This window comes from Tasmannia lanceolata, unplaced genomic scaffold (genome assembly GCF_043159265.1).
Source record: "Tasmannia lanceolata isolate RefF3 unplaced genomic scaffold, GAP_Taslan_0.1 ptg000015l, whole genome shotgun sequence".
In the NCBI taxonomy this organism is placed as follows: domain Eukaryota; kingdom Viridiplantae; phylum Streptophyta; class Magnoliopsida; order Canellales; family Winteraceae; genus Tasmannia; species Tasmannia lanceolata.
Genome location: NW_027518692.1, coordinates 53,041,188 through 53,059,957, shown reverse-complemented (window position 1 = coordinate 53,059,957; position 18,770 = coordinate 53,041,188). Strand labels below are relative to the sequence as shown.

The 18,770-nt window shown below is 37.3% G+C and overlaps 2 protein-coding genes across 6 annotated transcripts; one reads left to right on the top strand and one right to left on the bottom strand.

The window, feature by feature from the left end:
- Window positions 1-2,344: 2,344 nt before the first annotated feature.
- On the top strand, window positions 2,345-5,739 carry LOC143892369 (very-long-chain 3-oxoacyl-CoA reductase 1-like). Of its 2 annotated transcripts, none has more exons than XM_077396954.1 (3): window positions 2,345-3,052; window positions 3,677-3,746; window positions 4,981-5,739. In XM_077396954.1, the coding sequence occupies exons 1-3, from the start codon at window positions 2,415-2,417 to the stop codon at window positions 5,263-5,265; spliced, it is 993 nt and encodes a 330-aa protein (XP_077253069.1). In that variant the 5' UTR covers window positions 2,345-2,414; the 3' UTR covers window positions 5,266-5,739. The 2 variants fall into 2 exon arrangements, with proteins under 2 accessions (XP_077253069.1, XP_077253070.1); XM_077396955.1 differs by having other exon boundaries at window positions 2,346-3,052; window positions 5,011-5,739.
- A 326-nt stretch (window positions 5,740-6,065) lies between these two features.
- Window positions 6,066-18,705, bottom strand: LOC143892370 (Haloacid dehalogenase-like hydrolase (HAD) superfamily protein). Of its 4 annotated transcripts, XM_077396956.1 has the most exons (9): window positions 18,312-18,705; window positions 17,508-17,578; window positions 17,071-17,229; window positions 10,553-10,619; window positions 8,625-8,720; window positions 7,942-7,988; window positions 6,998-7,078; window positions 6,370-6,484; window positions 6,066-6,290 (listed from the first exon to the last, which is right to left on the bottom strand). In XM_077396956.1, exons 1-9 carry the CDS (start codon window positions 18,627-18,629, stop codon window positions 6,276-6,278), a joined length of 969 nt encoding a protein of 322 aa, XP_077253071.1. In that variant the 5' UTR covers window positions 18,630-18,705; the 3' UTR covers window positions 6,066-6,275. The 4 variants fall into 4 exon arrangements, 3 of the variants coding, with proteins under 3 accessions (XP_077253071.1, XP_077253072.1, XP_077253073.1); XR_013255485.1 differs by lacking the exon at window positions 7,942-7,988; XM_077396957.1 differs by having other exon boundaries at window positions 6,066-6,484.
- Window positions 18,706-18,770: the final 65 nt, after the last annotated feature.

The following is an 18,770-nucleotide window of genomic DNA, read 5'->3' as shown; positions in this document are numbered from 1 at the left end:
TTACCTGTGTCCTACTTTTCCCATTAGTGCTCGCAGCCACAAATTTTGAATTTCCCACCATCTCTTGTCTTGTATAGGGAACCTCATATGGGAAAATGAGACGGGAAGATTGGATAATGAGATGAGAAGATGAAGGTTTACTAAAATAGTTTTTGATGGGGGTAAAATCAGACTGTTAACTGCGTGGCACCACGTGGTGATTCCCACACCAAATGAACTATGCAAATCTTTTCCCTTGTATCCAATACAACGGATCCAATCCATCTGAGAGGTTATCCCTTCGCACCCACAAGAGTGGTGTTATTTTTATTGCTCTTTTCTAGTTTATTGATTTTCTGTGATTGTGCTCCATTTTCTGTGAACTTGGGGCCAACAGTAATCTGAACTTCACACGAAAGAGAAGTGACCAGAGTCGCTACCTAGGTTAGGGACCAAGGACCCATAAGTGATACTGTAAACTTAGTCTACGCTCCCATATGTCAAGGTTCGTTACCTGGTTACGAGAATGAAAGGTAGTAGGCATCATTCTCGTCCATTAAACCGGTCTTTAATTCTAATAATTAATTCACTTAAACTGGATTAAAAGGCCATTAAATCCTATAAATGATAACTAAAATCTACGGACATGCAACCTAGGATAATTTAGTAGAATGTGAGACCTACGTTATTATGAGAGCTAAGATGTAAATTATAATGACATCTACGTGACATACAGCCTAAGATGATCTAATGTAATATTTGGCCTAATATTTTATTTGATTTATTTACAAATGGGAGATACATGACATGCAACCTAAGATAATCTAGTTCGATGTAAGCTCTAAGTTATTTGATTTCTTTTATTTGAACTAATGATTTATCTGAATTATTTTTGCCAATTATATATATAAAGTAGCTACATAGAAAGAAATTAATACTAAAGAGGATAGAGGGAATTGGGAAAGGTGTGACTGAACTTGGGAATTGCCAAATAGCCTACGTACCTAAAAATTAGGGATCAAGCCATCACGTAGTTCAAATTTCTAAATGCCTAGCTAACATTCCTATGTGCCTAGCATGAGGATTGTGTTGTGACTGGTGATTAAAGTTTATGAAATGATTGACTTAATTTGAGTTGTATTTAAGTGCTTGAGTGATGTGAGAGTTCCATCTAGGATATATCTCCATGAGCATAAACCTAGAACTAATGCAGGGGGACCTTAAATTCCTCGGTTCAACTAGGCTCAAGTTAAGGATTTTCAAGGTCAACTAATGTAACCTAGACTAGCCTAAGTACCTAAGTGTTTGAATTCAACTAATGTGACCTACATGCCTAAATGTCCTAGCTAGATACTAAGGCTCTAAGTACCTAAGTGTCCTAGAGGAATTTCCAATCCAAAGCCTTCAAGGAATTCGAATTCTTTTGGGTTTGTTGAATCTTTTAAAGTGTTCCTCAAACTTTTAATTATCTGAAAATTTTAATTTGTTTGGTATCTTTTAAATCTTTTAAACCTTTGATTATTCTGGTCTCTTCACTTGAATCTTTTATTTTTCTTGTTGTCTTATTTTTTTTCAATTATTTTGGGTCTTTTCACTTGTATCTTTTATTTTTTATTTTTTTTTATTTTTTTGATGACATAGGGTATCTGAAACTCTTTATTATTTTTGTCTTTTCATTTGAATCTTAATTTTATTTCTTTTAGTTCTCTTTAGGTGGTTTTTATATGTCTTTAATGTATCTTTCATCTTTGTGTCTTTTGTTGCCTCTTATGTCTTCTACATATTTTTATGTCTCTTTGTTTTGTTCTTTTAAGTGCCTTTTTTTTTTTTGTAAATATTTTTAAGAGCTGGTTTTAAGACTCAAAGCTGCAGCTTTGAAAGGAATAACCATAACACTAGTTATCAAAGAGGAATGATAGAATGAAGGGCGCACTTGCAAAAATCAGCTTCAAGGGCGCCCTTATTGGTTGATTTATGCGAGTCAACTCAGTTTCCACATCTACTTCTTTCGGTGTCACACTTTGCAGGAATTAACCAATAGGAGCGCCCTTGAAGCTGATTTTTCATAGGGCCTCCTTCATTCTATCATTCCTCGCTAGCAAAACCCTTTTTTTAAATTCTTCGAAATGAAGGTGTTGTAGTAGTCAGTTGTGAAATTACATCCGGTAAAGGGGGGTGAATTCAACCTGCAAATTTATGAGCTCCCAATCTCGTGGCTAAAATTTGGTTGACTCCAAAAATAAAATTCGAGAAGAGATGTCCTTTTTCGAGTGCTGATGTCAGCTATTAATTTAGCCCATTATGTTGCACCTACCCCCATGAAATCTTATGACCCTTCATGACTATTTGTTTTCCCATTTCTGTCCTTCTTCTATCCTTATCACCACCACGTCTCAGACCAATGCAAATGAAATCTAAGCTTCATCCTTTGAGGTATGGAGCTCCTTTGCATTGACCAAATAAAAACCCAACCCTTCTGGGTTCTACTACTCTCAGCTCTTGGATTTTTGTCTATCTTCAAGTTCTTCTTATCATTTCTCAAATGGGTTTTTGTCACATTTCTCAGACCCTCAAAGAATATCAACAAATATGGCTCTTGGGCACTTGTGACTGGACCCACCGATGGCATTGGAAAGGCTTTTGCATTTCAATTAGCTCAGAAGGGCCTCAATTTGATTTTAGTGGGTCGAAATCCTAACAAGTTGAGAGAGGTTTCAGATCAAATCATGGCCGTACATGGGAAAACCAAGATAAAAATTGTCATTCTTGATTTCTCAGGAGATGTTTCAGAAGGAATTCAACGTGTTGAGGAAGAGATTGAGGGATTAGATGTTGGGATTTTGATTAACAATGTAGGGGTTACGTACCCCAATGCCAAGTACTTTCATGAGGTGGATGAAGAGGTTTGGAAGAAAATAATCAAAGTTAACATTGAAGGTACAACAATGGTTACACAAGCTGTTCTTAAAGGGATGATCAAGAGAAAGAAAGGTGCAATTGTGAATATTGGTTCTGGATCTTCCATTATTGTACCTTCACATCCTCTCTATGCTGTTTATTCTGCAACCAAGGCGTAAGTATTCTTATTTCTGAGTTTTGATGTGGTGTATGCCTGTATAGTCTAGTATTTTTCAAAAAAAAAAAAAAGACTCTGGACATACACCATAGGATAATCCAAACCGTCCATTTGATGGGCCACAACGTAAATAGGTTGTGCCCAAAAAGTTATTTCCATTGGATGATCCTAGCCCTCCAATCTACAGAGGAACTGCATATTATGGAAACCTATATAGATGGGAGGGTTTGGACCATCCTAGGGAAATGATTTATGGGGGCACAACCTGTCTACATTGTGGGGTTTAAATATAAAATTTCTGACTTTTTATATGGTATAAGCCCGTATAGTCCAGTTTTGATATGGTGTAGTCCCTATAGTCCATGTCTTGATTTGAATTCAACTAGAGAAAAATAGCTTTTAGAGAAGTGATAAGAGTAGGGAAAAATGAGGTTCTGAGAGTCTAGTGATTTTATGAAGACACATCTAATCATCTACAATTCAAACTTTGAATATATTTCTGGGATTTTGCAGCTTCATTACATTTTTTTTTCTTTATTTGGCTTCATTATTGGATTGTAGGGAAATGTTATTTAGAGAAATTAGGTTTATTTTAGAATATTAATGAAGGGTTATTTTCAGGTACATTGATCAGTTCTCAAGAAGTCTCTACGTTGAGTACAAGAACAGTGGGATCCATGTGCAATGTCAGGTATGATGTTTCTGCTTCTTTGGTAGGTGTATTTGAAGTAAAATTACTGTTTTTTGTTATTGATATTTTTTTTATAATTGCACTAACTCATCTTGTCTTGTATTATTTAAACTGCTGGCAAAAGTTATTGCAGTTCCCAAAAAGCTGGGAGAAACCGGCTAAAGAAGAAAAGACAAGCTGAGTTTGTAGAATTATTAAAAGGAAAAATATATCAGCACAATCATGTTTTGTTATATGCACAGTCCAAACTTGTGTGTTAGTATTTAAAGAGCTGTCAAAAGGTTATTGCAGTTCTCAAAAAGCTCTCACATGCCGATTAAAAAGAGAAAAGACAAGCTAAGACCGTGCAAATAACAAAACATGATTGTGCTGATATCATTTTTCTTAGTCTCTATTTGGTTCGCTGGGAGAGTAGTGGAAGTAGTAGTCAACAAGAGGTGACAAGGATGTGAGATGTGTAGAGTTGTCTAGAAAATGGAATAAAACTTGGCTTCGGATCAGTTTGGAGGAAGTTCCTCCGGACCCCTTGCTAATAGTGTAAGAGCAAAGGGTGTGGAAATATCAAATCCATTGAAAATAAAAAGTAGCCATGGATTTGATATTTCCACACCCCCTGCTATTAGAGGGCACTGAGGTGTGGATTTTATAATCGAGGATATTTCAAGTTAAAACTGGGTGGATTTTAAAAGCTTAAACCAGGATTTTAAAATCCTGAAAATGTAATCTAGGTTTTATCTTATAAAAGTCAAGTATTAGCTTATAAAATCCAGGGTTTTAGGCTGCCTTTATCCAAACGGCTTTGGAGTTTTGAACTGAGGTGTGGATCTTTGTTTGATCTTTTATTAGTATCTCCTAACGGATTCCGTTTCGATGAAAAAATGGGCATTATTTATTGGGGCCACGTCCACTAAAAGACAAAGGTAGGGAGCAGAAATTATTAAGGAGCGTAAAATTTCCTGTCTTTCGACCTTAAAATGGACGTAAATTTTGTTTTATGTTGAACACGGAAATTTTCATAGAGTTTTTCTTTTTTGAATTAAATTTTTTATTTTTAGTCTTTTCCGATTCTGTTCGGAAGGTAATAGGAATACCGATCGGATTAGGATACCGATTCCGTTTCCTGATTCAGGTAATTCCAATGCAGCCATAGCTTCTCTTCTTCTTTTTTTGTTCTTTTAATCCAGAATTCATCTTGGAATACTACTATATCTGACTCTTGTATTTTGTTTATCAGTTAATAAAATTCCAGGATTCTTGGATACAGGTTCCACTATACGTTGCGACGAAAATGGTGCCCTTTATGAGATCTTCCTTCTTTGTTCCAACTCCAACTACTTATGTTGAAGCAGCTATGGATTGGATAGGCTATGAACCGCGATGCACGCCCTATTGGAAGCATTCTATTCAGTGGTGTTTGGTTTCTCTATTTCCAGAGGCTGCCATTGATGCATGGCGTTTACAACTTGGGATTCAAAGGAGAGGAAAGCTGACAGGCACTAAGAAGGAAAGCAAAGAGTAACTACTAACTAGTCTCTTTTATATGGTTATTGAACATTCAAAGAGTACGGACCACACTATATAGTATGGTCCAAACCTTCCATGTGATGGGCCACAGCGTAAGTAGGTTGTGCTATAAAAAAGAACATTTCTATAGGAAGATCCTAGCAATGATTGTAAAAGAGGGTTCATGATCAAGCTGTTATTTGTTGTCCTGACAGTGTTTCTTGGATTTTAAGAAAGAAATCCAGGTTTTAAAAATCTCTCCCCCATCCTGAGATTTCTAAAGCCTGGAAACATGCGACGATCACCTGCTCTCTTGCTGTCGGAAAGAAGGGCGAGAAATCAAAAAACAACGGCCTGTCTCTTTCTTCTCTCGTCTCACATCTACAATTTTGACGAAATCCAAGATTCTGAAATCCTCATATCCAAACACCCCCTTCGAAGTGGGATTTTTTTAGTTTATTTGATCAGGCCCATCGTTGGATGGCCCTAATGGCAAGCTTGTAAATATATTTAAGTGGGATATTATATATAAATAGGGATTTGCTAGGCAATTTTGCAGAAAGTCATTTCGAAGCCCACTTTTGCAGGAAAGAACAGGCACACAGGGTCACAATTTTAGCAGATTTTGTCTTATTCATTTAATTTATGTAAGGCAATTCTTTACCACAAAAGTGAGCTGCAAAATGGCTTTCCGCAAAATTCCTAGGAAATCCCATAAAAATATGATTAGAATTGTGGGATTGTGATTCATCCTCTACTTCTTTCACTTCCAATAAAGAAGCTCAACATTCATCCTAAGAAACAAAGAATTCACTATAGAAAGGAAACTCTTGCCTGAAAGCTCAAATGGGCTGTTTTTTCCAAGCTGAATGAGCCTGAGAACTCTGACATAAACTTCAATTCAATCTCTAGGGAATAAAATATGTTACACTTACACCTATCAAATTTCCTGTCCACTTCTTTCCCACAGATGTTGATAACAAGATTCAGGCATGAATCTTGTTAGAGACAGAGCTGTCTGCCAACTCACGTGTTGCTTCTCTACAAGGTTTAACACTATTGTGAATACAATCATGTTGATAGAAACAATGGGGATAGAGAGAATTATCTGCTAACTCACATATTGCTTCTCTAGAAGGTTTGCACAGAATGTCAAGTCGAAACGCTGCTCGGGGGGATCACCTATGCAGTCAAATACTGCATCCGCTGACAGGAAGTCCTCTTCCGCAGTGTAGCTGCAGTCGAACAGTGAAAACAAAATGTGTACATGGATTAGATCAAAATCCACAATTTTCTGATTGTTGGTCACTAAAAATATGATAACCAGTGTCATCAAAACGATTGCCTGTTCTACTTTAGTGCGAAATAACCCAATAATTCACACTGATAGCTCATGAAATATAATGGTGGCATTGATCATTTTGAATCCCTAGGAGGCAGAACTCAGATTTTTTCTTCTGGGTCTCTTAAAGGTTTATATAGCATGCATTTTTCAGCATTGGGTTAAGATTCAGCTTTTCTATACCCTCAATTGATCTGTAATTTGCAATCTAAGAAAATTAAAAAGAGTATATGAAACCTGCTTCTCTCAAAATAACAGAAAGGTGAAGATTTAGGGCTGATAAAGTTTGAGGTTGTGATGAATGTGTTATTGGATAATACACAAGAAAATAAAACTGCTTCCCATAACAAAAAGATGAGTAAAATAGAGATGGACTTTTACTGGATGAATGATAGTCAATACTCACCCACTCTTTGTTACTATACACTTCATTCCAGCAGCCTTGGCTGCTGCAAGACCTATAGCACTGTCCTCGACCACAACACAACTGCAGAAAATGGAAGAAAGAGATTAAATTAGAAGGATTTTTACCTATAAATCTCTAATCTGTAAAGCATATGCTGATTGGTCATCAAGAATCATGAAATTGCCAAAAAAAATTCAATTAATCCCAAAATGCTATGCATGGTAACATACATTAGATACGAAACATTTCTACACCAAAATATCCTTTGAATAACTCTATAATGAATTGTTTTGCCAACAGTTTCCGTTTTGTATCCCTATGAAACTGCAATAGCTTTTAATTGTAAAAATGGTAAGGTAAATTTCCTTTAGGCAAAATCATTCAAAAAAAATTTCCTTTGTTCATTTCATAATTTTCAATGACTAAATTTCATTTATTTTGCCGCAGTTGAACAGTAATCATATATACATTTAATATATCCAGGTGAGAGTTAATGCAAAAATGGATATAAATATTTTGAATAAGGTATTAATAAGATGATGCTCCATTTATAATTCAAAACAACAGCTGAGAACTAGAAAAACAGATGTACATTCTGGTTGGGATTCTTTTTTATCTGATTTTACCAAAGGAATTAATGCATGTATCGATGTTCCCTGACTTCATCCAGAATGTTGTAGTTAATATCTTGATTTCGTTTATTTTTTTATGCATATAATTAATTAGAGGGACAAGCCAGAATGGAAATGTCATTCCAACAGGTCTATTGTTGGCCCTGCACAGCAGGATTCATAAACAAGACAACACATGTTACAGGTGTGAAGGCCCACTGCATGGGGCCAATCAGAACATGTTGGAATTATTTTTGCCCCGGAGTTTGTCTCTACATCATTGCCCTTCTTATATAAAGTAAATCAGCTTTCTGGAGATATATAGAGCAATACCTTGACGGATCAACACTCAAAGTACTGGCTGCTAATAGATAGATGGCCTGCCAGAAAACAATGATCAGTTTTCTTTAACTTTCAAATATTAAGAATAAAGTTTTTTGTTTATCTTGATCATTAATATTATTAAAAAAAAAGTAGTCCAACAGAACAGCACTGAATTATTCGATGTCAGACAACTGATTAGAAACCATGAGACGTAAGAATGAATTTTCCAGTAACGATCTCAATGAAAAATATTCTAGTGTATATGGATGCACTGGCTGCAAATTGTTAAGGGAGCGGTTTGTTTTCAATCTGGGGTAGTAGTGTGTATTAACTTGCAAGGTGGTGAAAAATTATACTTGCGGTAACTAGAAATAAGGTTCTCCCCAATAAATGTAATTGTCAAAGAATAAAATGAGAAAAAAAAAAGCCTCGACGCATAAATCCTACCAGAAAAGTGAAAAGGAAAACAAAATTGTGGGTATGACTTTAGACTAAAAGTACAGGCATGTAAATCTAGTGAATAGATACTTACAGGAGCTACAGATACAATCATAAAGCTTAAAAGAATCCCAAAAAAATAATAGCGCATAAATGAACATCAAGAAGTGATTGAGCTTTCAGATACTACTTATCTGGGTATGACAGAACAAACATTGCATAACTTAATAACCTAAATGGGCCAAAGAACTTACTGGATCAGGCTTTTTACGAGGAACCACATCTCCTGCAAATATTGTTATCTTCTCTGCTCGGTCAGGACCCAACAAGAAAGAAACTATAGCTGAGACCTGTAATCAGCATGCATAATGCAAATAGATTAAAAAAAAACTTTTTTTTTTTTTTACAATTGTCTAATGTAATAGTTCCAAACGGAAATATACTCGCCCTTGAATCTAGATTGTCATTGTACAACATGTTTCTCAATTAATGACTTGACCATGTCAGCATATGCCAATTAACCTGCCTCTTCTATAGCTCAAGTTCAGGTCAGTGGGTGAAAAGTACAAGTGCCTAGTGTAACTATTCGTTCCAGCAGGCTTTTCCGGCCTCATCGTCGTAAATAAAGTCCGGAAGGACTTCGGGTGTACACTCATTGGAGAGGCCACGAGACGCCCAATGGAATCCCGATCTGTGATTTTGTGGTTGGGACTTTGGATTCTCCGTGGTTGGCCGGAGTTTGTTATGGTCTTGGCTGTATTGCCAGAGAATCTACACGAATCTAGGCAGATGGTTTCATTTGATCGAGCCATCGGAGAATCCAGTTTCCAAGATTCCTACCCACTTCAATGTCTCTTTGTTGTATGTTTTGATGAACTTTGAGTGCAATATCAAAAATAGCACGGGTGCACATTAGCTAAGTTAAGTTGGTTATTTTATGTAATTAACATAGGTACAATCATAATTGGCTGTAATGGCATTAATTGTAATCTACTACAACTCAAAATATATAAAGACTACATATGGTTACCAATAAAAAAAAACATATGGTTGGACTTAAACGGTTAAACCTCAACAAAATTTCATTTCAGAAAAAAAAATGCACAAATTTTCTTCTCTCTGCTCTTTCTTTCCTCCTCTCTCCTATTTCTTCTTCTCCCATATGAATTGGATGTGGTTAGTTTCTAAACATTAAAAATATGTGATATATGTATCTCTCTCTCTCTCTCTCTCTCTCTCTCTCTCTCTCTCTCTCTCTCTCTGTATATATATATATATATATATATTTCTTCTTCTACCATATGAATTGGATGTGGTTAGTTTCTAAACATTAAAAATATGTGATATGTCTCTCTCTCTCTCTCTCTCTCTCTCTCTCTCTCTCTCTCTCTCTCTCTCTCATATATATATATATATGAGAGAGAGAGAGCGAGAGAGAAAAGTGTTTCTAGTCTGCCAACTAGAGATCATTCTCTAGTCGGACGACCAAAAAACATGAGTCCCACCTTATTTGGGTGATGTAAAGCATTCATTTGATGGGCCCTGACATAGAGAGGGTGTCCACAAAAAATCAGCTCCATAGGATCATCCCAACCCTGTGATTTGTGGAGCTTAAAATGGACGGCTATAAATCGGCACAAATCTGTCCATTTTTTAGCTCCACAAATGGAAGGGTTAAGATGATCCTATGAAGCTGATTTTTTGTGGACACCCTATCTATGATGGGGCCTATCAAATGAATGCTTTAGATCACCACAAAAAATTTGGGACCCTAGTGTTTTTGGTCGCCAGACTAGAGAATGATCTCTAGTCGGCAGACTATATATATATATAACTAAAGCATTCCTGCACGTCAGCGCAGGGAGGTTATCTGCGCTTTATTGGTTTATAAAGCACCCCATTGGTTAGTATAGTGGGTCCCCCTTTGAAACGTATAGCGGGTCCACAAGAAAGGAACCAATGGGATGCTTTATAAACCACTAAAGCGCAGATAAGCTCCCTGTGCTACAGCATAGGAATGCTTTTATATATATATATATATATATATATATATATATATATATATATATATATATTTTAACAGTCTTTTCTAAGACTATTTTTGTGTCACCATTATACATTTCTCATCTTTATGTGCAACAAATTACTACAAGCAGTAATTGTAGAACCTGATTATGCATACCGCCTTCTCATTTGATGTACTGCATACAGCAACTTTGACTCCTTTTTTCAAAGCCTCGTCAATTAACCTAATCAGTTCAATTAGAGAAATCAATTGATCTAGGAATAAAATCAATATGTGGAGTAAAATCAATAAGCTCTTGCATCTAGGAACTGATTTATTTCAATGCTCCCAACAACAATATATAGAAAAGAATTAAAAGACGTTCTTGAATAATCAAATTAGTCACCAAGTAGCATAAAGTAGGAAAAGGTTTAAACAAAGGCAAATCATTTGTTAAATTCTATGTGAAGAACTTGAAAACCAAATATCATAGATGATGTTCCTTCTAAGTAAGAGATAAGGTTCTTTGATGTGAGTTTTTATATGGTGCCCGACCGTCAAGTACCGTCAAAGTGGTACCACCCTTGATAGCAGAGCACTTTTTAAGAGTCTGCTGTTGGATCAAATATCAAGGATGGTACTTCCATCGTACCACCTTCACGGGACTTGACGGTCGGCCACCATATAATTTCTCCTTTGATGTTTCCATCCTTTTACTTAACAATTTCATATTTTTACTTTTTTTCAATATCTATGATGGCTGAGGCAACCCCAATTGGTAACCATCTCATTATCAAAAGAAAAATGAAAACAAAAAGTTTGTCGCATGCTGCATACGAATTGATCAATATGATATCCCTTCCATTTCTTTCTCCCCACACCCAATGCATTGTGCATGGGCTTTTTCTAAGCCCAAAGTACCAAATAAATCATCGATGACAAAACTTTCAGGGATTTTGTGAGGAATTTGCTACAAGCAAAAAGCTAGGGATGCCTAAGAGGGAAGGAGAGCATTAGTAGCCAGAAGATGAGAAGAGTTCATGTCTATAAGATGGATATTCACTAATCACGTGTTCACACCTTCCAAGTCCCTTTCCCTAACAGGGAGAAATATTCCCCTCTTATGAATTCCTTCATATTTTTTTTGAACGTTGAGACATATTAGATGAAAAAATAGGGGGCAGAAGCCCAGGCAACCGACATGGTCTTTACAGTGAAAAAGGGAAGAGAGAGGAGTATAAAAATATATCTTGGTGACTCCAGGGGGAAGGAAATCAAACAACACTAAACCTTCCCTAGAAGCACCAGCCCGGGCTAACCTATCCGCGTCTCCATTAGCCAATCTTCTTACATGAAGTTAAGAGATGGACGCACCAGCCACTCGATCACGTATCTCATCAAACCGATGTGCAAATCTCCATGGATGGGGATGACTCCTCCTCAACCACCTAATGACGTTTAGGGAGTCTCCCTCTACGATTAGACTATCCAAGATGTTGCAATCTACGATCCTTATGCCCTTGAGGACCACTCTCACCTCTACCTCATTGGAGTCAACACCAATAGATCCAGAAAAGGCCCACCTCACAAATCCATGGTCATCTCTTAATACCCACCCTACTCATGCTGGTCCAAAGTTTCACAAACAGGGTCCATCAAAGTTAAATTTCATTTTTTCGGGATCTGGTGGCTCCCATCTAGGGGCTAGGATCGACACCCGCTCACTGCTGAAGCATATTACTCTCCACCCTTGCCAAAGGTCGAAGGCTGATGATACAAACCTGAAGTTCAGTAAAGTCTTAGTCCAAGCAATGGTTAGGACGATAGTATCCGTGTAGACAAACTGTGAAGACTTTACTAGGCGGGTGCATCCATCTCTTATAGGCATGGATGGGCATGACTCTCCCTCCTACTCTTGGTGGTCCAGTGACTTCAGATTTTTCAACTAAAATTGGATTCGATTCGATAGGAGGAGCATCTCCCTTTTCATGGCATCCACCTATGGAACAGGCCATGCAAAGACATCTCCCTTATCTCTCTTTCATCCTAGAAAATGTTCTAATCAGCAAGTGATGCAGTCAATTAGTTTTAAATTTCAGCCGAAATCTCGTTCAGCCGAAATCTGAAATTTCAGCTGAAATATTTCGGTGTCGGTTTGAAATAGTGTACTGTAAATTACAGTTCAGTTATATACTGAACCAAACTTGTAGTGGGGCTGGTTTGAATAGTGGTACACAAGTTCCAGAATAACCTGATCTAAAAGCGTTAACTGTCAAAAGCGAATTCGAATTGAGAATGTCTGGCTTTAACGAAATCAGCAATTAAGGTCAGATTAAATCTCTCTCTCTGCAATAATCCATTTCAGTCAATCTGAACTGAAATAAGATTAGCAAACAAAATTCAGCATGAAATTCAGCATCGAAGGAGATTAGCAAACGAAATGGCGGATGGCTTGGCCAAGGATGGTGTATTGTGGGACTCTATGTTTGACATTGTGTATACCGATAACATCCATAACTCTCTCATTTTAAGTCCAAAACAAATGAAATCAGTCTCTATCTGCTCATCTCGAAGTTTTCTTTGAAACGTAACAAACGGCACCGAAAAAGTCAAAGGGATGAAAGAGTTCTGGTCTGGTTTCTAAAGACTGTGCGAAACGTCACCCAAAATTAAAAACTCCGTAGCTCTCTCATTTTAAGTCCAAAATGCGTGAAATTTGTATCAATCGGAGGTCTTCAAATTGTCTTTCGACCGAAAAAACCTCATCAAAAAATTCAATGGGAAGAGAGATTTATGGTCTCTTTACCTTAAAACAGCATCAAACCGTAGTTTTGGGACAAAATGGAGTTATATAGTAAAACATCCATAACTCTCTCATTTTAAGTCCAGAACAAGTGAAATCAGTCTCTGTTTAATCATCTCGAAGTTTTTTTTTCAAACGCAACAAACGGTACCAAAAAAGTCAAAGGGATGTTAGGGATGAATAGCCTCTGGGATTTTATTTTTCTTTCTTTTTTCATCCATTGTATGCTCTGAGTGCAACTATAGTGTGCTATGTCTGGGGATTCTTGGTTCCCCTTGTACTTTCATCTTGGTAATATATGTCATCTTTAAAAAAAAAAGAACTGAAATAAGATTAAGCTTGTGTGCTCTCTTAGTCTGCCAAGTCACACCAAGTTCGAGCTCCATTTTCGCGCACATAACATTAGCACTCGCAGGATTCCAAGGGTTTTCTGCTCACTGGGTTGTGGAACCAGTCAATAGAAATCAGATTTATTTGCACCGTGAACTGTTGTTGCATTGAAGTAGTTGCAACCAGAGATTATGAAGATCAATCCAGTTGCTATTTTCAGTAACTCCGGGTCAGATCTATTTCAGCTCAAAACAGTCACATCTGCTACTTTTTTTTATGGCATAGGGAATCCCCACCCCAATTTTTTAGAGCGGTACTATTCCCTACGGATGTGCGCAATCACCCGTAAACCACGTGCACCAGGTAAGCCCTGGTAGATTTGAACTCGCGTCAATGGGGAGCATACCCATGACTTTAAACCAAAGAGCCACACGCGTACGGGTTTCAATGTTGTTCTTCAGTTAGTCCTATGCTGAACTTACAAAGGAATCCGACTTGAACACATTGGCTACAGAAATTTTTTACAATTTCCTGTTTCAGGAGTACGACTCAAGATCAGTTTCGTGTAAGTTCAATTACTGGTTGCCGCAAATTTTACGAACTTAAGCCCTTTAGTTGTTGTTTGGCTCCAACCGAAGCCATTTCATTTCAATCCATTTCCGAGTAGTTCTGATCTGCGTAATCACAGCTGGAGCTACCCATTATACCTCACTTCTTTGGTTATGATAAGTGCAAAGATGAGTTCCTATATTGGGTCGACGTCATCTAAACATGCCAGGTGCAAGTGTGCAACACAGTATGAGCCATCAAGAGACAATTCAGTATGCTACAGAGACCGTAGCTTTTCGCGCCGAATCCATGTGGGTATGCATGGGAAGGGAGCAGTGCGAGTTGCGACAGGCTCCATTCCACAGATGGGAGGAAGTCCGTGACCATTTCATAAGGATCTATGCACCGATAGCTTATCGACAGAGACTTGAGAGGGAAGCCTGTAATAAACGAGAACCTAGACAGGAACCTAGACAGGCAAGGCAGAGACTGAAGTTGTGGCAAGTAGTGAAGAAGGGGGAAAGAAGTTGCGGCCGCCATGAACGACTTAGTAGGAGAGGTTGTTGATGATGATAGTGACCACCAAGAACAAGAAAAGTGCCATGAGGAAGCAAAGGAGACCATTATCTTGACAGGAGGTGATGACAGTGATGAGCCTGATGCTAGTGAAGCTAGTGTTGAAGTGGACGTCGACACTAGTGAAGCTAGTGTTGAAGTGTTGAAGAGGATATGAAAGTTGAAGGAGAAGATGAAAAGCAGAGAGAAGAGGATGTTGCAGATGACATTGACTTTGTCTTGGTAGTAAAGGAATTCGTCGCAGCGGATAAGGTGCTACCCATGGCTACTACACTAGCCACAAATGAGCTCTATGGTGAGATTTCAGCTGATTCACATATTGAACCACCCAAAGTTCAGCATATTATCCATTTGAGGTTGGGAGATGCTCCACCAAACCGCCACCCTTGCAGAGATAGTTCACATGAGCCAGAACGTATGAGGCAGGAGATTGAGATTCATGGGTTGACAGTCATGAATCGAGAATGGAGAGAGTGATGCAATACATTCCTTGGCGCATTGGCTCATCCATGGACTGCACTAGTATTGTTGTCATACTAGTGTCTTTCCTCTGTTGTAGTTGTAGTCTAGTGAACGAGTTTGCCTTTATTACTTTGTACTTATCCATTTTAGTCGTTTGGCTATATAGTCAAGTTGGTTGAGAAGTAGTTTGTAAGGGATAGTTCACCAGAGCCAGAACGTATGAAGCAAAAGGTTGAGATTTCAGAAATTTCAGCCGAAATTTCAGAAAAATAATTTTTTTTACAATTTTATTTATTTTCCAAAATTTCGGTAATTTCAGCTGAAATTACAGGATTTCGGCCGGACCGAAACCGAAATTTAAAACCTTGGTCACTACATTTACAATTGTCGGAATCCGACACAGGTAGCGAGTGTCGGGTTAGGCAAGCCTCAAAAAAGAAAGATTCATGAATTTGCAAAAATATTTTAATCAATTTTTAAATTTAAAGTTGTTTAGATAATAAGGTTATAATAAATAATATATTGAAAATTTTAATAAGTACATATAATGTTTTATTTTCATATAAAACGCAATATTAGGATGTATAAAACGCAAAGAATGCCGTACTATAAAGATGTGGTAGTGGTATTCAGGGAAAAGAAAGACGAGATCTAGAGCAATTTTTTTATCTTTACAACTGCCTTTAATTGTTCCACTCTGCAATTTCTATTGGGCATTGTGATTTTAGAGCAATCTTTACCATTTAAACCCATTGGGTGACATGTATATGCAATAAAATATAAAAGGACTACAACACAAAACTCACCATGATTTCAGAAGCTGAGACATCTACAGCCACACAACACTGGAAGCAATTATTTGAAAAACTAAATGTATTTCAAGAGATCCTACATTAACTGAGATGAGTTTTGCAAGAGCTTCAAATTTAACTTTAATAGCACACTAAAAAGAATTTTTTTCAAGATGACCGCCACTATCACCATCACTAAAGCACAAGCACAGAAGAAAATGAATATATCTAGCACATACTAAATGTGCATGGCGACTGTGTGGAAACATTCTTCTTTCTCTCAGATTATACATAGTTAACGTAGACCTACAAATAAAAAAATCAGCCCCATTAATCACTGGCAGGACTGAGTAAATAAAGAACTTGCTGCGCCAATTATTGACTCGCTCAAGTCGACTAGTTTTTACTATGGGAGATTTCATGTCCAAGTACGAGTTTTTAAACAACGCAACAAACAACAACACAGTAGGACTTCATGAGATAACTACAAATAACCTGTGCTACAGAATTTAACATGATTCATCAAGTTTTGAATGAACTGAGGCCACATTTGGATACCCCCAAGATTTAGATTTGGATTTCTCACATTTGCAGTTGAGATTTGGAACTGGATCAGATCCTTAGATTTCCAGATCAGCTACAACAGTGAAAAAGATTCGATTTTCAAATCTGTTCTATAAGACATTGTTTGGAAATCCATATTTGTGGCAATCACCTTCACCCTCGCTGCTCCTCGACCTTGCTGCTGCAGCAGCCAGATCCCTCCCTCCCTCTCTCCCTCTCTCCCTCTCTCCCTCTCTCTCTCAACATCAGCATGAGGATGATTGATGTATTTTGTATCCCAAACTCAAATCCAAATCCAAATCCAAATACAAAAACATGAGGTATCCAAACTTGGCCTAAATGTTTTGTTTCAAGACATGCCTACCTACCCTCTCTTTAAGAAAATGAGAAAACAAATTTAAAGCATGAACCCCAGAAAAGCAGCACAACATCCTGTCTTGCACAGGAAACACGAGTGATATACAACAACAATCTCTAGAATGTGAAGAGAAGAGACATCCAAAATACAAGGCAAATTATGGGTCAGTTAATTGGCAACAGGTTCAAATACAACCAAAGGTGACTAATTATGTAAAGATTTGACCTTAGCACAAAAATTGGTAGCTCAAACAGTATCTAACCTTGCAACACCAGGTCGAAGAGGAAGCAACTTCTTCTCAATAAGTGCCATAAACAATTCTGTCTTCCTTTTATGAAGAGAAGCTATGAATTCCCTTCTTTCTTCATCTGTCTTAGGGGATTTTTCTGGCCAGCATGTCTTGTTAAAATATGCTGTCATTCTGAACGTACCCAAAAAAAAAAATCAATGATTACTTCATGAAATTATTACTCCGATGAAAAAAAATCAGATTTGTTAGTAACATTTCTGTCATTACACCATTTTAAATAAGAAAGTATCAGTTTACTCTCACTTAAAGTGCTCCAATAAATTAAAATTTACTATAATTCAGCATGGCGTTGTTTCATATAGAGCATGTAAAACTCAAGCATGCACTTGAAAAAAATAATTGAAATTCTAATGTGGGTGTGCATTGGAATCTCTGGAAGGGCTACTAACCTCTCTTTCCCACCCCCGATTTTGAGCAATTCACCGTACAAATCCACGTCCCAGCTAACACCCAATTCCCTCTTTGTGATCATTCACACACAAAAAAAAAGTTAAGAGCATGAGTTTTCTGCAGAGCAGTTTGACAAAAAAGATCATCAAATTTCCATGAAACTTATAGAAAGCGAACAAAATTGACATGAAATGTTTAACTCACGCTCTTCTTTCAAAGAAAGATAGAGAACCATCACCATAAACGAAACAAAAGGCGAAAATTTTTCTAATAAAGATTCAAAACCATTCGACCTCCATGAAAACAAAGCCAATGAATGAGAAATTCACACGAAATATTCAAATAACAACACGAAAAAAGTCCACATTCCAAGTAAGTGAAGAAAATTGAGTAACTTTTACAAAAGTGATTCAAAACCCAGATCATAAGCCACTCCCACAACAAAGAGAGTGAAGAAAAAATATTTATAAAATTTCCTACTTTTTTTTACACATGGAAAAAGATAAGTTGAACCAACCCTATTCAATTTTTACCTAAGAGGGACCTCCAAGTAATGATAATATCCCTCTAAATTAATCATAATCATATGATTTTCCCTCTAAATAGTGGGAAGAAAAAATTTCCCAACAAATCATTTTATGTCAGAAATATTTTTCTTGCAATCCAAACAGGGCCTAAAAAAAGAAGCAAAAAGAAACCCTCCCCAGTCCCCATTAACCCTGAAAACTGAAAATCAATAAAACCCAGAATCAAACTATAGAGAGAGGGGGAGAGAGAGAGAGAGAGAGAGAGATAAAGCAAACCTCGGTGAAAGTATCATTGAAAGAAATGCGGTGACCGTCTTTTTCGGTGTCGACGAGGACGCCATCACAGTCAAAAAGGAGAGCTGAAGGTAGAGAAGAAGCTGAACAAAACATTCCTTTGCGAGTACTGATCCTTCTTCTTCTTCTTCTTGTATTAACTAAAGAAGAAGGATTTACTTCATTGAATCGGAGGGTGGAAGTGGAAATCTTCGGGGGGGAAAGGAGAGAGGCAGCAGGAGAATAGCTTCTTGGGGAAAAGAGGGAGGACGAAGGAGAGAACGAAGAAGAAACCAAGGTTGAAGGAGAGAGGGTCGCCATTAACAAACAAATCAAGCTCTCTCTCTCTCTCTCTCTCTCTCTCTCTCTGTAACGGCTTTGTATGCAACTTATCCTTCACCGGGCCACAAAATCAATATAGGCGTTTATTCAAATTTAATTTATGTTAATATCAACCTTAAT